The following is a 19140-nucleotide window of genomic DNA, read 5'->3' as shown; positions in this document are numbered from 1 at the left end:
CATTTTCAACATTTATTTGAACAACTGACAAAGAGTTCATATTCCCTGCCTTTGCCCAAACCAGCTGTCAGCTATTTCAGTCTTAAAATCTTCACTTGTGTCTCAGACTTTCTTGGGTTATTTTTGAGACAACAGTATGCAAATAAACCTATTCGCACATTTCTCACACTTTGTAAATTCAGGCATATTACACATGCAGGCAGTTGTTTGATTAGCTCCACCCAAACATTTTATGACCTTATTGCCTTTGTTTAAACAAAACGGTCTCTTCATCTTTCATTCTACTCCCCCTCACTCTATCATCCTCTCTCTGGGTCTTATTCAGAGACTGATATTGAAACAATCCTTATTGATCTAATCTGGTTACCACATGCTATTTTCAACAGTTCCATCGAAAACTCCCTCCTACCCCCGCTGTTCTACCCCTGTTGACTGACCTACATGGCGGTCACATGGCCTGATTGCCTAGCCTGGCATTTTATGGAAAAACTGTGGGTGAAAAAAAGCCACTGGGTTTTAAGTGTTATCCTTGTCCATCCTTCTGAGAAGCCTGGGGATGAAAGAGGCACCATTGTCACAAGTCAGGCCAATTTTGGACCATCCATGACAGCTTTAGTTCCACCCTTGACCTCCATCACAATTTGATTTGATTTGCTCGGTGCTACCATCACTGTTTGTCATGGTAAAACCCCCATACAATGGCTTAATGAGCATATTTTTCTGTCCTGTGTTGAAATATTTTAAGTATTAGAGGGAAAGATCTAAGGGCTCATACTTCTTTTAAAAAATAGCTAATAGACTTCAGTTACGTCATGGCCATGAATTATGATTTGCTACTTGCTAGCCGGTTGCAGGTGGAATTGGGGAAGGGACATTCTCGGACAAAACAATCTGTGTAGTGCATAATGAATCATCAATATTTTTGGTCCATATTCCCTAAAGAGAAAGACTGTAAATTGTAAATGCATACATCTGAAAAAGATAATTTTGTCAACTTTTAGGAGTACACTAGTACAGTGGTTTTTAACAGGTGGTTCAGTTCCGAAAAATGGGTCTCAGGACTGTTGTAATGCCGAGTGCAAGTTATACAAGGATTTTAACTATATAATATGCATATAAAGAACAATAAATCAGCTCATCAACTTCTAAAAGGGAGGAGAAAACATGTCCCATATATTTTGTTGTTGACATCAAAGGTTGTGTGTCCAAACTCAAACTCTACATTATTTTAGCGCAAATTATATTACTTGGTAGAAGCTAGCGAAATTAAGCAGATGCTAACATGGACAGGTTGCGTGGCATGCCCTTAACTTAAAAGAACATGAGCAAAACTAAACAATGTAAAAGAAAATAAGGTTTGGTATTGTTGTCGTGATGTCCAATGGAAAATCTAGGTCCTGAAGCAAACTCTCTTGTAAACCATTGCACTAACATATAGCTGGCTTCAAAGCTAACAGATGTGGACTAAAATCCATTAAACTCAAATTTGGATTTCATGAGGGGTTTTAGCCATCTAGTTCTGCATATTGGTTGTGTGTAGTTCTTTCAGCCTGGTCTATCAGCACCAAGCCAGTGACGAAAGTCCAGAGTGGAGCTACCAGCACTGAAGACTTAGTTTTCGTGACCGAGTCCCCTTCACACTGTCGTCTGCCTGTAAATTTTCTGCTGCCCTTGCTGTTCAGCCAATTACACCACAAGAGCTTTAGCGGGTTTTTTTTCCTCTCCCCCTCTCTTGACGGCATTTATATTTTTATTTATTTTACAGATGAATGCAAAGCATCTCTGAAGGTTAAAAAAATGCTGAATTTCACTATGCCAATAATTTCAACTTTTTTTCTGCTCTTTAGCTTACAGTAGGGCTGATCAATAGATGTCAGCTGTGCCTGCTAGGTTCAACAAGCATTTATGTAGCATAAATCAACTCTATCACTCTTTCATTTTTGTGTGTGACACATTTAGGTTAATCTTGTCTCTTTAAAGAAGAAAATAAGTAATTCTATTTGCTTGCCTGTGCCAGAAAATCTGAAAACAACTAACATGCTGACTAAGTTTGCAAAAGAAGGTGAATTGAACTCCGAATGCTTTCTGAGACTTGTTAGAAATGGTTAAAACTGAAGTCTGTAATTTAAAAACTCACCAAACAAAATTGGCTAAATAAAATAAAATAAAATAAAATAAAATATTTTACTAAATAATATAAAAGTTTAAAATATTAAAGGTTAAAAAAGTTTTGCCAAATACCCCCCTGTCTTACATTTGTTGGACAAACATATATTCCCGCCCCAAATACACGCCATTGTTTAACCAATTTGCAGAGATTGGAATCCTCAAAGAAAAATAAACTACGTTTTAATTGCGCTACAGTCAACCTACAAATCAACCTACAGTCAACCTACAAATTGCATGCTTTTAGTTGTCTCTTCATATTATGCTGGTATAGGAGGAAGTATTTTAAAGAATTATCGAAAAATTACGCACTTTAGCTTTAACATGACTCCTTGGTCAGCGTGAAAGGCTTGGATTGCTTGTTGTTGGTCGACATAAACATATTAACATTGGGGAGGTAAAGAGTAGCGCTGGTCTATGCTGCATGGCAGAGTGAGAGACTTCCTGCTGTACACCTTTACTGAGCTCAGAGCTATCTGCCCATCAGAGGATAATCAGTTCTGGCCCTTTCTATCTGTCTCAGTCACATACAGTAGTTGCTGTGTATAACTTCTTTAAAAGCCTTATTTTTTTTTTATGTGAGCTGCCATGTCGGCAGAGTTTTAAAGGCTCAATTCCTCCTGAAAACTTCTATTTGTAGATTGTTCATTTTAATAGAACCAATACTGCACTGCCTTGTTAGTGGACTGTAGTCTTGTTTTTCTCTCTTCTCTTTGGAGCCCATATATATATAAATACTGTTTATAATTATGTTGTTAGCTCTTTATTTTTGATAAAGTCAACATGATATCAAAATTGACCCTATTTACCCTTAACTTAATACATGTTCATTTTATTATTCTAAACGTATTATGCTTGTTATGCTTTATTATTTGTTCATGCATGTTGTTCCGAAGAGATGAGGAAAAATGTATTTTTAATATTTCATTTAATTATAACAACTTGCTCTGCATCTGAAACAACTTTTTTTGCTGGCGTCACCAGGAAGGATGCCACATTATAGGGATAAAATAGATTGCGAGTGCCATTTCATTTTAAATGGAATGAAACTGGAAAGTACAAATCAGTTTGTAATCATTGTATTCCCTAAAATAACTTTCTAAGGAGTCAGTAACGACAGATAAATTCTGAGAGATTATTTGAGATAGCATTGTATTATTTACCACTTAAACATTGACAGATGACCTGACAGAGAAGTTGCTCAGTTCCTAGATAACATGCATTTAAATTGCCCAGAGAGACTTTCTTTTAAAGAAAATAAACTGAAACCTCTGATTAAGAAATCTGAAAATGGTAATGGGCTACATTATTCAAACTAAAGGGGAGTTCTCTAAAGTTATCTAAAGTTTGGGGAGGAAAGGAAAGAGTCTGATTTGGAAACATTACCTTGTGGCATCCTTAAAGATTTATGCTACATTTTAAATTATAATTTTGTATTTGTCTCCATATTAGAGAAAAAAATTGTTAGCACAGTGTTGAATTTTTAATCATCACAGAGGATGTAGCCATGCAAACAAAGGGGAAGAACAGGGCATACAATTAGTGAAAAGTATGGTGTAGAATGCTTTGCTAGCTTGCTAACTTTGGACTACACTCTGGGCACCAGCCTTCACAGGTTGCGGTTAGTTGCACCGGAGCTAGCTCAGGTCGCTCTGTACACACTCGCTGAGGTCTGGACTGGGTACTGAGAGAGCTCCACACCATCTGCATTTTGCTGTTAACGCGCCTTTACATCCGTGGGCGGATTAGCGGAAAATCCCCAGTTTTTTCAAACAGTTGACAAATATCAGATTTGTCTCTAAAAATTAGCTCCATCCATATCTCACACCATATGACACACAAAAAAGATTATGCGTAATACCCAGGCAGCTTGAGTGTGGAAAAAAGCAGATTAAAGTGTCAGTTTAGTAATATTTACTGAGCCTCTTCTATTGGATCCCAGCTCTGCATGAAGGCAGAATCTTCTAGAAGCCGCGCTCCCCCACACCCACTCTCTTCAGACAGCGATGTTTGTCTAGCAACAATTAATGCCAATATTTATCTAATTCATCATCACCCAATCCAGTGCCTGAAGGTTGTCTTTTTAGGATATGGCTTTTAAACAAACACAGGGAGCAGTTAAAAAGCGTTAAGTGAATAAAGGCAGCAGGTGTCCTTTCAAACTCAGCTTTGTAGTCCTCCCAGGCTGCTGTGCTGTTGTTTTAGCCGCCCATTGGTGTGGAGTAGGGGGTGGCTGGGAAACGGGCCTAGTAGGTGACCTGAGACCCCTTTACTGTCCCATTGTGAGCACTTTTGTAGAAAGGTACTGGCAGTGTTTGATGTCACTTTAAAAGAGTTAGCCCTTTGCAGTCTGGTTGGAGTCTTACGCTATGGTTTAATATACTATGACAGAAAACCCATTCAGCCAACAATCAACTCAGATTCATTGTTTATAAATATGTGTTACGATATACAGAGTTTTCGTTGGGTAAACATAATTTAAACGCTGCATTTCACATCACCTAGAAAAACAGTCTTTATCACATTCTCGCAAAAAGAATTACCGCAGGGAAACAAATTGATGCCCAATGAGGCAAGTTACAAGGATATTGGTTGTGCATGCTTGATTGAACCCCCACAGCTGTCATCTGTATTGAGATTTACAGAGTATGAGAAAAATTTTAATTTTTTTGTTAAGGATTTACTCAGTCAATAAGAGTGTGTTCCAAATGCCTACTAGTGTCTGAGAAGTTACCTTCACAGGGTATTTATCCTAAAACGTACCTAAAAATGGAAATTATGCTATAATTTATTAATTCTCATGTTGTTCCAAACCTGTATGACTTTCTTACTTCTGTGTAAGTCAAAAGGACTTGATGGTGAATGGAGACATGAAGAGGCAGCCTGTTAGTCTCAGTTAGTCTTCACTTTTATTGCATCTTTTTTCCATACAATGAAAGGGAATGGTGACTGAGGCTGTTTTTCTGCCTAACATCTCCTATTGTGTTCCATGGAAGGAAGTAAGTCATACAGGTTTGGAACAACATAAGGGTGAGTAGATGATGATTTTTTTTAATTATTTTTTTTTGGATGAACTATCCCTAAAAGTGAAGTGAAAAACCTTTATTTCCATATTTAACATCAATGTATCACTAAATATAGTGGTTTCCAGTATGAAAAATTATATTTATTAAAATATTTTATATATGTTTAATATATATGAATATTTTTTTATGTTCACATGAATGTATTATGTACATTTTTATATATGAAAATATTATATATATATATTTTTTTATATTTTGACCTTTATATGTTTACATATATGTATATGATACCAGAAACCCCTAATCTGCCTGTCACAAGTGTTGTTTGTGTTTGATGACATTGCAGGACATTCAAATGAACACATTTTGTCAAGTTAAGTAAACTATAACAGATATCCCCTGCTTAGTGTGTAGGGAGCAGTAAACACACCATAGGGACCCTTTGAATCGGAACGTAACTTGTGCTTCCTTCTGCCATTTAATTATCATATTTGTGATCATGGTGTGTTGGGTAGGGCTGGTATCCACCTGCACACAGGATGCTGGCTCTGTACACTCTTCCTGGACCACCTCCATACCCAGAGGTTGACTCTTCAATGCAGGAGCCCATAAATGAAATTAAGGTGTCAATTAGTCAATTATGGCGTAATAACTTGGAGGGCAGATGTTTAGAAGCAGAGTGTACCTCGGCTAAGTTCATTTCCTCTGGTCCAGGAGCCCATCGTTTGCTACACGTCACTCCCCAATCCAGAGCCACTGAATAAGGCCTCCGCTTGGTCCATTTTATTTTCTGTTGCGTATCTTTGTGGATCAACAATTTCCTCTCCTGGTTTTATATCAAGTTCACATTATTTATTTATGTACATTTCCCTCCCCAATGCAGGGATGTACGTTTTTCTTCCCCAATTTGGCATTAGAGACTTTTATAAATTAGTAATTAAAATCTTTGATAGGCTTTTGAAATTGCATCTAATTGAATTTAATGGGGAGATGAATTTCAATTTTATTTGATTACCAGGACCCCTGGCATAGGTATTTATGGAAAAAACGCTACAAAAATATGCTGTGTGGGCTAAGATGGCATAATAAAATTAGAGGTAATCAGATTTCTCTGTCGTGAATTTCGCTCTAATTTCACTATAATTTTCCATTAGATAGCTGGTTTACAAATATTTGCTCATCTGCGATGGGAGAAGCTATCTGTCTAAAATGATTATGGCCAGGGCCTTCAGAAATGTGCCCCTTTCTCTCCCGTTCCCTTTTAAAACCAGATTGCAAGAGACCAAAATTAGGAAGATTGCATTATGACTGTCTGCATCCGGGAGAGATACTAAACTATAATGATGCGACGCAGGGGATGAAAGCAGTGTTAAGATTTTTTTTGGGAGTTTTTAGTAATGTTTTTTTAAGTGAAGTGAAATGAGCAACTTTTTTGCAGTGTGTTTATAGGAACATGAATTTTCATGAATATGTACTCGCACTGTGTCATTTGTGTGCAAAACGATGATAGCCTAATTTAATAAAGATATGTTCATTATGAAGATCACTGCCACAGACACCGTAGCATGGGCCAATTAGTTTATGATAAGTAACTTATGACCGCTCCTTTTGGAGATACACTTACATTTTTGTATGCAGTCCGTTCACCCTTGCAAAAAATAAATATATAATGCAATCCAAATAGACGTGAGGGGGAATAATATCCAACATCACAGACTCACTAGAACAATACAAGGGCAAACGCTTTCTCAGGCCTTCTTTTCAAGGCGCCGCACCACACTCCAGTTTGTCATATTCAATTTCCTGTCAGTTTCACAATTGAGATTTGAGAAAAACTGCTAAGGAGAAAAAAAAAGCTGCTCAGCACCATTTTAAATGGTGAAACAATCTCTGTGGGAAAGCTTATTTTTTAGTCCGAAGAGTTGATGATGCTCCTTCTTCTGTCTTTTTTATTAGATTTTCTTTTTCATGCCCTCCTCCTCTCTCTGCTTTTCAGCGATACATCACAGTTGTCCACTCAGTCTGCACTGTCCCACTGACTGAGACAGCGAGAGGGTTCAAACACAATCTAACTCCTGGCAAAGGTCAGTTTTCTCACTCCACATGGCCCCGGGCCCTCGGCACAAAAGCCCCTCAATTCACATCTTTCAACTGGGCGCTGGCTTTTGTCCCAGCAGATCGAGGTGCTTGGAGCGGGCAGCCATCAGACCAGCCCCTCCTGGAGTGCGCGGTCAGGGGGCGCTAAACGTCTGGCCCCTGCATCTCGTTGACAGATGTAGCCCTGCCATATCACAGCCCCCCCTCATTGCCGCCCCCATGCCCTGAGCATACCGTCATAATTGGCCACATCAAACGCCATTCAGCTCTTCTCAGAGACACAGAAATGGCAGCGAAAAGAAAAATGATCTGCCGCAGCACATCGTACCCTACCGTACAATACGTTGCACTTGCTTAGCCTTATCAAAACTCACTTAACGGTTTGACTGCACATCTCATTAGGGCGTTAGGGGACGTTGACACCGAACACATTTTTGCATCTGTCTGCGCTGCTTTTCTGTGTATCCACCTATTTTTCAAAGCACGGAAGTGTTCCACAATACACAACGGATTTCATTTTCTGGTCTCCAGTATTTTCACTCACATCGGCTTGTGTTTTCATCGGATAACGAAATGTTTAGCATATTAAATTAGCAAAAATTGACAAATAAAAAACAACACGTGGCTCCATTATGACAATACTTTACAGAGTCACGATGACCATCTTTTGACAGTGCCATGCCCGAGAGTGGGTAGATGAAACGAAGCTGTGGCTCGAGGTTAGTTACGTTGATATCATTAGTTACTTCAAGTTGTAATGACAGCCAACAACTGCACAAGTTGAGCCTGAAATGGAAGCGCTGCGTAGTTCTAGCGGGAAGACTAGCAGCTGTACATCATCACATCATTAGCTGGGTAGCCAATCGCATGTAAGCCATTGCTTTATAAGTCTGCTCACAATCTATCATATTGCTGTTTCAGTGTGCTAACCGGCAACCTCCACCACCCCACCACCACCAGTTGAGCCCCGTCCCGCATGGGGGTAGGCTCCTCGCCCCTGCCTGCTATCTCTGACAGGATATGATAGTTCCGAGTACAACTCCCTCGGACCGCCAGACGGGGCCTATGCCAAAGAGAGACATTACTTTTCTGTTTTACATTCATCAAATAAATGGCATCTTAAACCTCACTCAAGCCTGCGTGTCTTCCTGATAGAACTTATCTTTACTCCACCTTACACTTAAAATGTAAATTGCTTGTTTTGGTAGTTTCTGCATTGCGTTTATGGAGTTTACAACCAGAAAACAGTACAGCGGCAATCAGAATTATCCTGGCACTGCCCTGTGGATACATGCGCTAGACTGACGCTTTTGATCATTGTGCTGAATCTGAATCAAGACTTTACGCATTGTTATATTCATTGCGTTTATCTATCTTTTTTAGCGGAAGAGCGAGTTTGAAAGAACCTTTTTTCAGACTTGAACAGCAGTTGTGTGGTATTTTAATGTTGCTTTACCAATTTACAAATGTTCTAATGTGAATGTGGCGTTGTCTTGTTTTGTTGCTAAACTTTTGTAAAGTTGGCAAAGGACGATAGGTGTGGTGTGTTTGCTAATATTTTGCATGTTAAGGTTTTTCTCTGGAATGCCATAAAGATATTTGATGACTGAATTCAACTGGCTTGTCCCATCTGGATTATTGAGTTTAAGGTGGGAACATTTTGCCATTGTTGCATAATGACTCATCCACATAATCACTAAATCAACAAAAACCTGTTTTTTGCCCACAAATGAGATGAAGCAGTTAGCAAACAGGAACTTTGGATTGACTCATTTCGCAGCGTTATGAGACATTACCCAGAATATGCATTTCCCTTTTTTCGCTGGACTTATTTCTCAGCTTTTTAGAAATGTAGGTAGTTTTGTTTTGTTGACTTTAATGTAATTTGCAGTTCGAGTTGAAAATGGCAATATTTCTGAAAGTTGACCACCTTTATTTTGGAAATATGCTGAAAATGTCCGGCTGCACTTTTTGCATGCCGCAGTGAAGGAAACTGCCAGGCAAATAAGGGCTTTGTCTAATAAAGTCTTCATTGTCACCTGGTAACAGCTGCCGTTTATCTTTTTACCTGAAATTATAATGAAAACTGATACCTTATCAGAAGGACGAGCGCATAGCACGCATGTTAAGATGAATGACGAAGAGAAGCTGGGGAAAAGGGAGGGAGAAAGGGATCGGGGGATGGGGACACGTAAGGTTTTTTACCTTATTTGTAATATACAACCAACTGTTCTGTGGATAAGGTTACTTCACCATGTGAGCTCTACAATATTGATGTCTCTCTCTGTCTGTCTCTTTGCAGAAATATGACTCTTCAAATTAGTAAACTTTAATGAGAAAATAAGGGGATTTTTAGATATTTGAAAATGAAATTTGATACAATATACACCTTAGATATTAAAATAGTTAAAATAAAGAGTATACTTTACATTACAAATTGTACAGGTTATATATATATATATATATATATATATATATATATATATATATATATATATATATATATATATATATATATATATATATATATATACCTGTATATATATATATATATAAAATATTGTCCTCGTTCTTTTATATGACCACTCCCATTTTACACATGAAGTCACTGGTATTAATTTTTACAATATCCCACAACTTCCTGTTTTTGGTAAATAACACTCATAAAATTACCTGCATTATTCAAATATACAGTAAGGCAGTGAGGGTCTTTCCCACGGCATCAGATTCCCTGTGATAAACAAAAACAGGACACTTTGTTCAATTTAAAACAGCCGTGCTGTTATCTAAAAATTCCATGCAAACAAAATAAAAAAAAATGAAAGACTGATAAATCTAGTGAGCTTGATGCGTTTTCTGTGCCTTTGGTCCTCCCTCCCTCATCATTTTCATGGAATCATGGAAAGCTCCTCCCCTAGAGAGTTGAAAGGCTAGAAGAACCCAGAGATGGGAAGGCCGGCCCACTAAGGGGAGGAAAAAAGTGTGCTCAGGTTCCAGTTCTGCTGTAATTTCCTATCTGCCTATTCATCCATCGCCAACTGCTTGGTGTGTGTGCGTGTGTACAAGAGCAGAACTAGAGACAGAGAGAGACAGAGAGAGAGAGAGAGAGAGAGAGAGTCAGGAGGAGCGGGCAAGGAAGGGGCCGGCTCTATATTCTTTCACCTACCCCGTCAAACCACAGGAGGGAGGGGCCAAGCCAAGCTGCCAATCAAGCTCACTCGTGGCAGCCGGCGTTATCTCTGTTACAAACTATTGACAGATTACATGTCAAGGAGTTTAGTACATGATTGAGAGAAAAAAAAGCTACTTTTATTGTTAAGTTCTTTTAGTTCTCCTTTCTCGTAGACCAGCTTACTTCTGATGATTTTCAAACAGAGTTGAGTAATATTATGAAAGTTACATGCTTGAGAGGATTTAACTCTGACTACCCTGAATATGGTAAGTGACCCTCCTCTCTATAGCAGTACTTGTGTGCATGCCCATAAGTGAGTGCATTAATATAAAATATGTATGTGTTTGTTTATCAATGGTAAGTGGTTGTAAAGGAAAGTTGGTCCTGTGTTAACAGTTGTGTGTCGTTGTTTTGAGTTTACTGTACCTTTATTTATAGCTGAGTGACAAGCCCTGTGAAGATGGCAGCATTTAATACGATCACTCGCTCCTTGAGTCCTGTTTTCTTTTCTTTTCTCACTATACTTATGTCTCTCAGGAGAGGAACAATTTAAGTAGACTACTTTCATTTTAGACCTAGAAGTATCTAAGTTTATTTGCTCTATTATTTAGCCTTGGGATATCACTCTTACCTACAGGATTCCGGCGGTCTTTGAAGCACATATACTGTATCTTCTTTTATTAAAGTAGTCGTGTTTGTCTGAAAGAAAAAGAGACAGGGCTGGGGACATTTATATATCTTTATAGTGGTAAACATACATAAGCATGTAAAAATATCAGTGAAGTGACTGGTGTGGCCTAGGGGGTTGTTGCCAAGGGGACTGAGTAAACAAAATGCTGTAGTAACGTTGTTTTGGCACATGTAAGGGCACAGAACAAATTACATCCCTATCTCCCCATCCGCCGTTCCTCCGTTTACGGATATATTGAAGCACATGCAATTGATATCAGTCACTCTGTCCTGTTTCCTAATTTCATCACCTTATGAGTGAGCTATTAGATATGAATATGTCACAGATATTGTTATAAAATTAGAACTATTAAAATATGTTCCATAAACATTTTAACATCACAGAGCTGTTGTTCAAGTATCGCTAGTTTGTATTGTGTGATTTGGAGTTTGTGTCTCAGTTTGTTCTGAAAATTTCCTATACATTTTTATTTATCAGTGGTTTTAGGTTACTCCAGAATTATAGCGTTTATTCGCACAGTTGTTGGTTTGTGTGGGTTTCGGTGGATTTTACTTGATGTTGTTTATGTAAAATTTCAAACGTAACATTTCTGCTTATTTGATTACTGTATGTAGTGTGACACACTGTATATTTACTGCTAGATTCACTTAAAAACTGACATTTTATTACGATTTATTACAAGTTATTAAGTTTTTAAAATGTCACTTTTGTTGTTTTTTTATACAGAATTGTAGGTCTGAATAGCTAATATCCATGATCTATTTGTTTTAGTTTGGAAATTAAACACACACATACTGTACGTCATTGAATGCATCAAGTGTCCAAAGTAGGTTTTACAATAGTTGAAAGTTTTAATATTAAGCAATAATTCAACCACTGTTTTTTGGCAAAGGTTTTGAGGTGATGTCTTCATGCATTGTCCTCAGGCAAGAACTTTGTTTCACCGTTGTTCTACTTCATTACTCGTGCTCAGTGAACAGTTTTTGCTAAAAGACAAACGGCGAAATATTAAATAAAACAAAGTGAGAATAAATGTAGTTTTATCTCTTTAAATTTATGAACTTAAAAAGTGGGTTGAGATTAATACTGACATTTATATCAGAAAGATTTTGATGCAAAAAGTCTCAAATGCTTTGTTTTAATTCTAATTGTGCAAAGACACACCCAAGATTTTAAAATGTGCCACTTTGCTGTGTGCCCTCTGTTCAGATGACCGGAGTTATTTTATTACTCCAATAGCTTTTTTCCGGTGCCAGCGAGAGCAGTTTTTAGCCTCTGTCCACTCTCAGCACCTTTACCACTCATCTGCAAAATAGGATCAAATGAGGAGGAAAAAAAAGCGAAGGTCTGCAGCCCTCAATAACCTTTATCACAATTTAGCAACAACTGAATCAATTTGATGTCTTAAGCAATAAAAAAGACTGTTGCTGTCCTAATTCTGCAGCTCTTCGGATGACAGTAAATTTACATTTTTTAATTAAACTAGCTGGAATTTTTATGAGGGGGCCGGGCTATGCTAATGGGAGTGTTGTGTGTTGCAGATTAACAGAGTTTTGAAGAACGTTTGGATGGGGGGACATTACAGGGGGAAAGGATGCTAGGCATCACATTTAACCTCTTTTATGCTTATTTTTCCTGAGGGACCCCCAGCACATTCGATCGCTGAGAGAGGCGAGAGCTCTCCTTTTAGCAGGACATCTGAAGTGCATTTTCAACAGAATATGTAACTTAAGACAGGATCAAGATTTTTTATTACTTGTTTTTTTATTATTATTATTATTATTATTGGTTTTAATGTAATAATTATTTTGTATTAAAATATGGCATGCTGATATATGTGAGAATAGTACACAAAAAAAGTGGTAACGTGCAATTGTTTCCTTATGGATTTATTTCTACCCGATCTAAACCTTCAAAAAGGACCCTTTTTGGCATAGCCTAATGCAGTCAGGTTGATTAAAACCAGTTAGTTTCGATGTTACCACACCAAACAGATGTTTTAGCTTACTTGACAAAAACTATTTTTTTTTAATATTTTTATATTGATATGTCTATCACATACAGAGAAGATTGAGTTAGTTGCACTGGCCCCCCCAACATCTAAATGAACTTTGTCATCCTAATACCCCGATACATCCCGAGCTCTCAGCAAACACACACACACACACACACACACACACACACACACACACACACACACACACACTCACACACAAGCTTATAGAGGAATGGATCAAACTCCAGGCTCCTCCCTTCTCCTCTCTCCTCCCCTCCTCTCCTCTCCTCCCCTCTCTCCTCTCTTCTCCTCTCCTCTTTCCTCCCCACCTCTCCTCTCCTCCCCTCTCTCCTCACTTCCACTCCCCTCTCCTCTCCTCTCCTATCCTCTTCTCTCTCCTCTCCTCTCTTCTCCCCTCTCCCCTATCCTCTCCTATCCTCTCCTCTCTCCTTCACATTCATGCAGACACCAGACCCAAATTAAAACAAAACAAATTGATTACAAACATCCATAGTTTTAAATGCTTGAAATATGCAGTTATTATAATTGTGTTAATAATAATAATTTACATGTATTCATTTAGCAGACTTCTAATAAATAAATAATTTTGAATAACTTAATAATTTAAAAATAACTTTGTTTGTGTTAAATGTAAGTGAACATTTTCAAAACGAATATAAATATACGTGTCACAGTATTGTGTCTTTGTGAATGAGCTGATATGATCAAATGATTTGAGGAATGGCATAATTTCCCAGAATGTAATTTCCCTGGCTGTAAGCAAATGCAGTTACAAAAGTACGGTTCAGGAGAATTCTGGCGATGGTGTCATTTTCAGTGAAACAAAAAGTATTGGTGCCTCACAGGGCTTGTGGTTCAAGTTTTTGCATCTCGCAAAATAAGCCTTTCACATGGCATGCATGCGATCTCTAGCTATCTGCCTCACACTTTGCAACGAATATGACACACACAATTAACAAATAATCAATTTCTTCCCCTCAGTGCTGAAACACAACATATGATGTCCATGTTTCGGCACATATGATTACAAAGTTATCGAAAGCTGGTGCTCCTCTATGCACAAAATGACTCCAATTCAAGTTTATGATCTTCCACATGAAATTCTAATTTCATGCAAAGTGGGGGAGACAAATAATCTGTGGCAGCTGATATGGCAAATAAGAGGGCAAAAGAAGAATATGATGAAGCAATTAGCACAGTGTGGAATACTTTAGTCTGTTTGTCTGAAAGCTGGAGCTTCGATGGCCTAGAATGAAATTTGCATGCTCCGCTTATCGGCGCTCCCTTATTATGCCGTCTGAAAGGAAGATTAAGCCGGTACAAAATGTGGCGAATAATCCTTTTAAATGTGGCAGAGGTCTTTAAGGTGTGAACAACCCTGTAGGCAGGTTTCAGGCAGGGTTGTTAGAAGGGCTATACCACGACCCGCTCTTGACGGCTGAGTGCACGCCACTGGATTCGTGCTCGGAGTACTTCACTCTGATGAGTTTCTGTAGTCTGGTGGGAATGGGGAAATGTGGTGCGTTGAACTTATCTGTCCTTGCGGGTGGCTTGCCGTTTGCCGGTTATAGCTAAACAACTGATTGGTGGAGCGGATGGATACTTTGTGTCTTTTCTGGGAGTCTTTAGCTCTTTATCTTTGACCCAATTATATATATATATATACATTTAAAAAAGCTAATAATTTTCAAATGTTAAAATGTTCAATAAATAATATGCAGCACAGATTATTTAAGATTTTTACACAATGATAAATAAATAATAATTAGACTACAATGATAAAAGCATGATATGTATAATGAAGGTTTATATAATAATTATAAAAATAAGATTTTTTTTTTGTTGACGAACAAAGTAAATTATGAAAAATTTTAATGCTCACAAATGGAAAGCTGGAACAAGATTTTGCCATTTATTGGTAGGCCTGATATGAAGGACCCGATCATGTAGGTAAGTGTGAATATTGTTAAAAAAAAATATATATATATACAATCTGTAAAATTTATTATCGGTCTGTAACATAACAGGCCTGATATTGTCAGTCAGTTTCCGTGTGCTTGTAACATTAATCTCCTGAAGTTTTATCAAGTGGAATTAGCGAATCCTCCTCATCTAATCAGTCATGAAAAAACATGCAGTTATTTTCCTGCTGGATATTTTTCCTTTAAGACAATCCTTACATTTTCCCCCCATGATAAGCACAGAAATGAACGCGTTGCACTGTCTTCCCTGTTGCCTTTTTTTCCCTCAGAGATTGTTTGCATTAGAGAGTCACAGTGCTGATATAATGTCCTCTCTGGTAATTGACTGCAAACAGGGGTGCTTGCGTTTGAAACCTCCCCTACCGTGAGTCCGTTGTATGTGCTTTTGCTTGTGACATTCTATTGACTTGGGTCAGTAGCAGGCACCAGCCGCAATAATTGCAGTCTGTACATGATAAATCTAAGACCCAGCTGTTCAGTTCTGTCACTGCCAACACACTAAACCAAGCAAAGAGAGCGAACAAGAGAGAGAGAGCAAAAGGGGGCTCAGGAGTTTGCTGTTTGACTGATTTTTTTATTTTTTTTTAAACTCTGTAACTTGATAGGATTACATGGTTCTTAGACCCACACCTGTTAAGAGGCTGTTAACAGAGCAGTTGGCGGTCTCATGGCTAGAGCTTAGTGCTTTTTTTCCAAACTCTTCTCTGTGTCCTCTTTTGGAGATTTCTGAACTCACAAAACTGTTCTGCACTGTCCCCGATTTTTTGTAAAGACCAAAGTGGAGAAGTCTAAAGTGTTTGTACAGACTGGGTTGTCCAGGTGTCCATACCTTTAGTCTGTATGAGAAGTGATAGTCTGCAGGCTCCACATTGGCATTGTCTTGATTACAGGTGTGGCTGAGATGTACTAAAAATTGCTTCAACTTGAATTCTAAAAAAGTTGCTAAAACACAAATGGCAAGTGTCTCTTTACACAATATAAGTTTTTTTCAGGTAACCTAAAAATGTGCTTAATATGGAACATTTTAAACAAACTGGTTTAACGCAAGTCAGAAATATTAGCCTGACTACATTAGGTTACACCAACAAAAGTAATTTTGAAATATCAGATCAGTTCAAAATAGTTCTTTAGGACAATTGTACAGTTTAATTTCATTTTATTATATGTTTTATTTTTTTTTAAAAATGTCATTTAGTTTGGAATGACTGTTTATTGAACTTACGAAATAAGTCAAACCCTGTGCAAGCTATGTGGCAAACAAGCCACCTGACACCAGGCTTGTGCGCTATTATTTGTGCAATTTTATGTCCATCTATTCATACACACTGAGTAATGAATGATAGGGCATGTTGGGTTGTTGAAGGCAGCCTTCATTAAATACTGTTCCAGCATGATTTAGATATTTTCCAGCATTGCGCAGACCATGACAAATGCCATGTTGTGACTTGCACAACCAGCAGAAATAGAATGAAAATACCTGTTCATAGCTGCCCAGAGTTTGTTTACAACTTTTTTTTGCTTTTATCCCTTATATTATGCAATCTGTGCTGTAGATCCCTGGTATGTGTGGATTGTCTGAATGCATAAGGCAGGTAGGGGAGAGATAGAGAGAATGCTAATGGCTTGTTTATTTGGCCTGTACTCTGCTATCCTTGAATACCATATTTGGCTTTTGTGAGTCTCACTTACTGAGCCCAGCCACTTAGAAAGGGGTTCTAACACCTGTCCTCCCTATTGTGCTGGAATTTTCTATATTTGGCTTATAGTTGAACTCATTGGTGGGTACAAAGGGACAACATTTGTCAGTGTCGAGGGAGTTAGAGAGACATTAAATGTATAGGTCACCCAAAAATGAAAATTTTGTGCCATTATTTACTTACCCTCATGTTGTTCCAAACCCATATGACTTTCTTCTGTGGAACACACAAATTTGAACAATATATATATATATATATATTTTTTTTTTTCATTCAATGAAAGTGAACATTTTTCTTTTGTGTTGTACGTGAGAAAGAAAGTCATACAAATTTGGAACAACTTGAGGGTGAGAAAATGATAATAAAATTTTTTTTGGGTGAAACATCCCTTTAACGACTTTAGAAATGGTAAAAATAATTTCCAAAAAGTAATTTCACTTAGAGTCTTTGCGATGAAACAATCTGCATAAACAAACAAAAAAAAAAAACGTGAGTCATCTACAGTTATACAACATGTTTCCATAACTACGCATTTCTGCAATTAAACAGTAATCTTATCTTAGAAAGATTTAATAATCGTAATTCAAAGGATTTTGATGGTTTTGATAAGTAATCAGACTATCACGATAAATAATGGAACATTATGACTTTAAAACAATTCTCCTGCCAAGCACTAATTGTTCTGAAAGTGTCATGTCCATTGGGTGCCCGTCTGAGCTTCTCTACAGAGTGAAATAACCCACCCGGCCCTTAATTGTTTGGAAATATTGGAGGCCCCTTTTCACCTGTGTGTGCGCTCCCCTCTCCCCTGATTCATTTCAGAGACGGTCCTTGGCTGCTGGAAAATGGCGTTAATTTTTTTATTACCTGTTTGACTCTCCAGCCTTATTACTGTAGCCCCTTAATGTTCTCCGTAACCATGGAAACCAGATGAATAAACGTCCGCAAAAGAAAATGAGATGATTAAACAGGTCATCCTTGAAAAACAAATTCGCTTGGTCGAGCGCAATTTGTGTATCAAGCGCCTGTCTTAACAGTTTTCTAACAAGGGGATTGTTTGCAAGGGAAAAACTGGGGAATAATGATAAACTGGCCTGGAGCATGAAATTATCACTGTTTAGAAAAAAGGATGAAAAGCATTCACATAATAGTTGGAAAATAAAGCAACTTAATTTCAATACCACAGCTGAAATGCCTGTGGGTGTGAGTCTTTATAAGTTGGTTTGTCTTAAAGCTCTATGTGTCATCTTTGTGCCCGTACAAGGAATTTTGCCAATGTGTTTAATGTTCACAAACATGTACATTTGGCTCAAGCCCACATGTTACAAATCCTGCAGTATGTGAATGGTTATCTCATATTTAAGGTATAGACTATACATACTGAGAGGAATGTGGATGGTACATAAAGAGGGCATGCAATTCATGTCCTAATGGAACGTCCACATCCGTCCTCATATGCTGAAACCGCCTGGCTCCGTCCTCAGACCCTTTAAGTTGTAATATTTTCTCCTCCACCCTTCCTCTCCTATAGTGGACTCATTTTGACCCCTTTTATGCATATTTAACAAGCAATATTTAATCTTAATATGATCGTTTGGTTGCTCTCATCCCTCTAAATAAGAGACTTGCTTGTGCAGATTTAGATTTGTAAAGATAGGGCAGAATCCCAGGCCTGAATTAAAGCTGTGTCTGTGTTTTCAGCGAAACCGCTAATGACAAACGGTGGCCATGCTGTGGTGATGTTGTTTATGGAAGTACACCACTCAAGGGTGTTGGTGCCACTTTCCCTCATTCTTAAAAACAAGCACACCCCCCCCCCCCCGCCCCCCCTATCATGTCAAATTTTTCGTCCCTTCCTGGGTAGTGGGTTGGCTGGGTTTGGTAGTGGATTTGAGGTCTCTCGGGGCAAGAGCATGGCACATTTCGAGAGAGTGCTGGTGCCCCAGCAATGGGATGTGTGGCAAATACAGAAAAGCACTCGTGCATTATTGATGTTTTAATTTGTGCAAATGCCTGAGTCTTTGTTAAGTGATTATAGAGCTGTAGAGATAAGAGATGGGTACTTTGGGTAGAAACAAGAGCTGGTACCCACTTTGCTGGCCTAGTTTAGCAGCACGTTGCCATCAAGGTTCAACACAAAAAATATCAACGTGTCAAAGATTAAAAAAAAAAAGAAAAAAAAAAGAAGTGTTTATCTTTTGTACTTTTTTCCTCAACTACACCTCTCCCATTTATGGTTGTGTTTTATAGATCTTTTACATCCCTTATCAAAAATTATTTGATGTAAATGTA

The 19140-nt window shown here is 38.0% G+C and overlaps 1 protein-coding gene across 5 annotated transcripts in view; it reads left to right on the top strand.

Annotated features, from left to right (window-relative positions):
- casz1 (castor zinc finger 1) overlaps positions 1 to 19140 on the top strand; it is a 270853-nt gene that overhangs the window by 160312 nt on the left and 91401 nt on the right. The window contains exon 1 of one of the 5 annotated variants that reach the window (XM_052105239.1): positions 10348 to 10727. The exons of the other annotated variants lie outside the window; for them this stretch is intronic. Coding sequence (XP_051961199.1) covers positions 10679 to 10727 — 49 coding nt within the window. The 5' untranslated portion in view covers positions 10348 to 10678. Of the gene's footprint in view, positions 1 to 10347; positions 10728 to 19140 lie in introns of those variants that run through there. 5 annotated transcript variants of the gene reach the window in all.

The sequence above is a fragment of the Xyrauchen texanus genome, chromosome 35 (genome assembly GCF_025860055.1).
Source record: "Xyrauchen texanus isolate HMW12.3.18 chromosome 35, RBS_HiC_50CHRs, whole genome shotgun sequence".
Taxonomy (NCBI): Eukaryota; Metazoa; Chordata; class Actinopteri; order Cypriniformes; family Catostomidae; genus Xyrauchen; species Xyrauchen texanus.
This window is presented reverse-complemented; position numbering and strand designations above follow the sequence as displayed.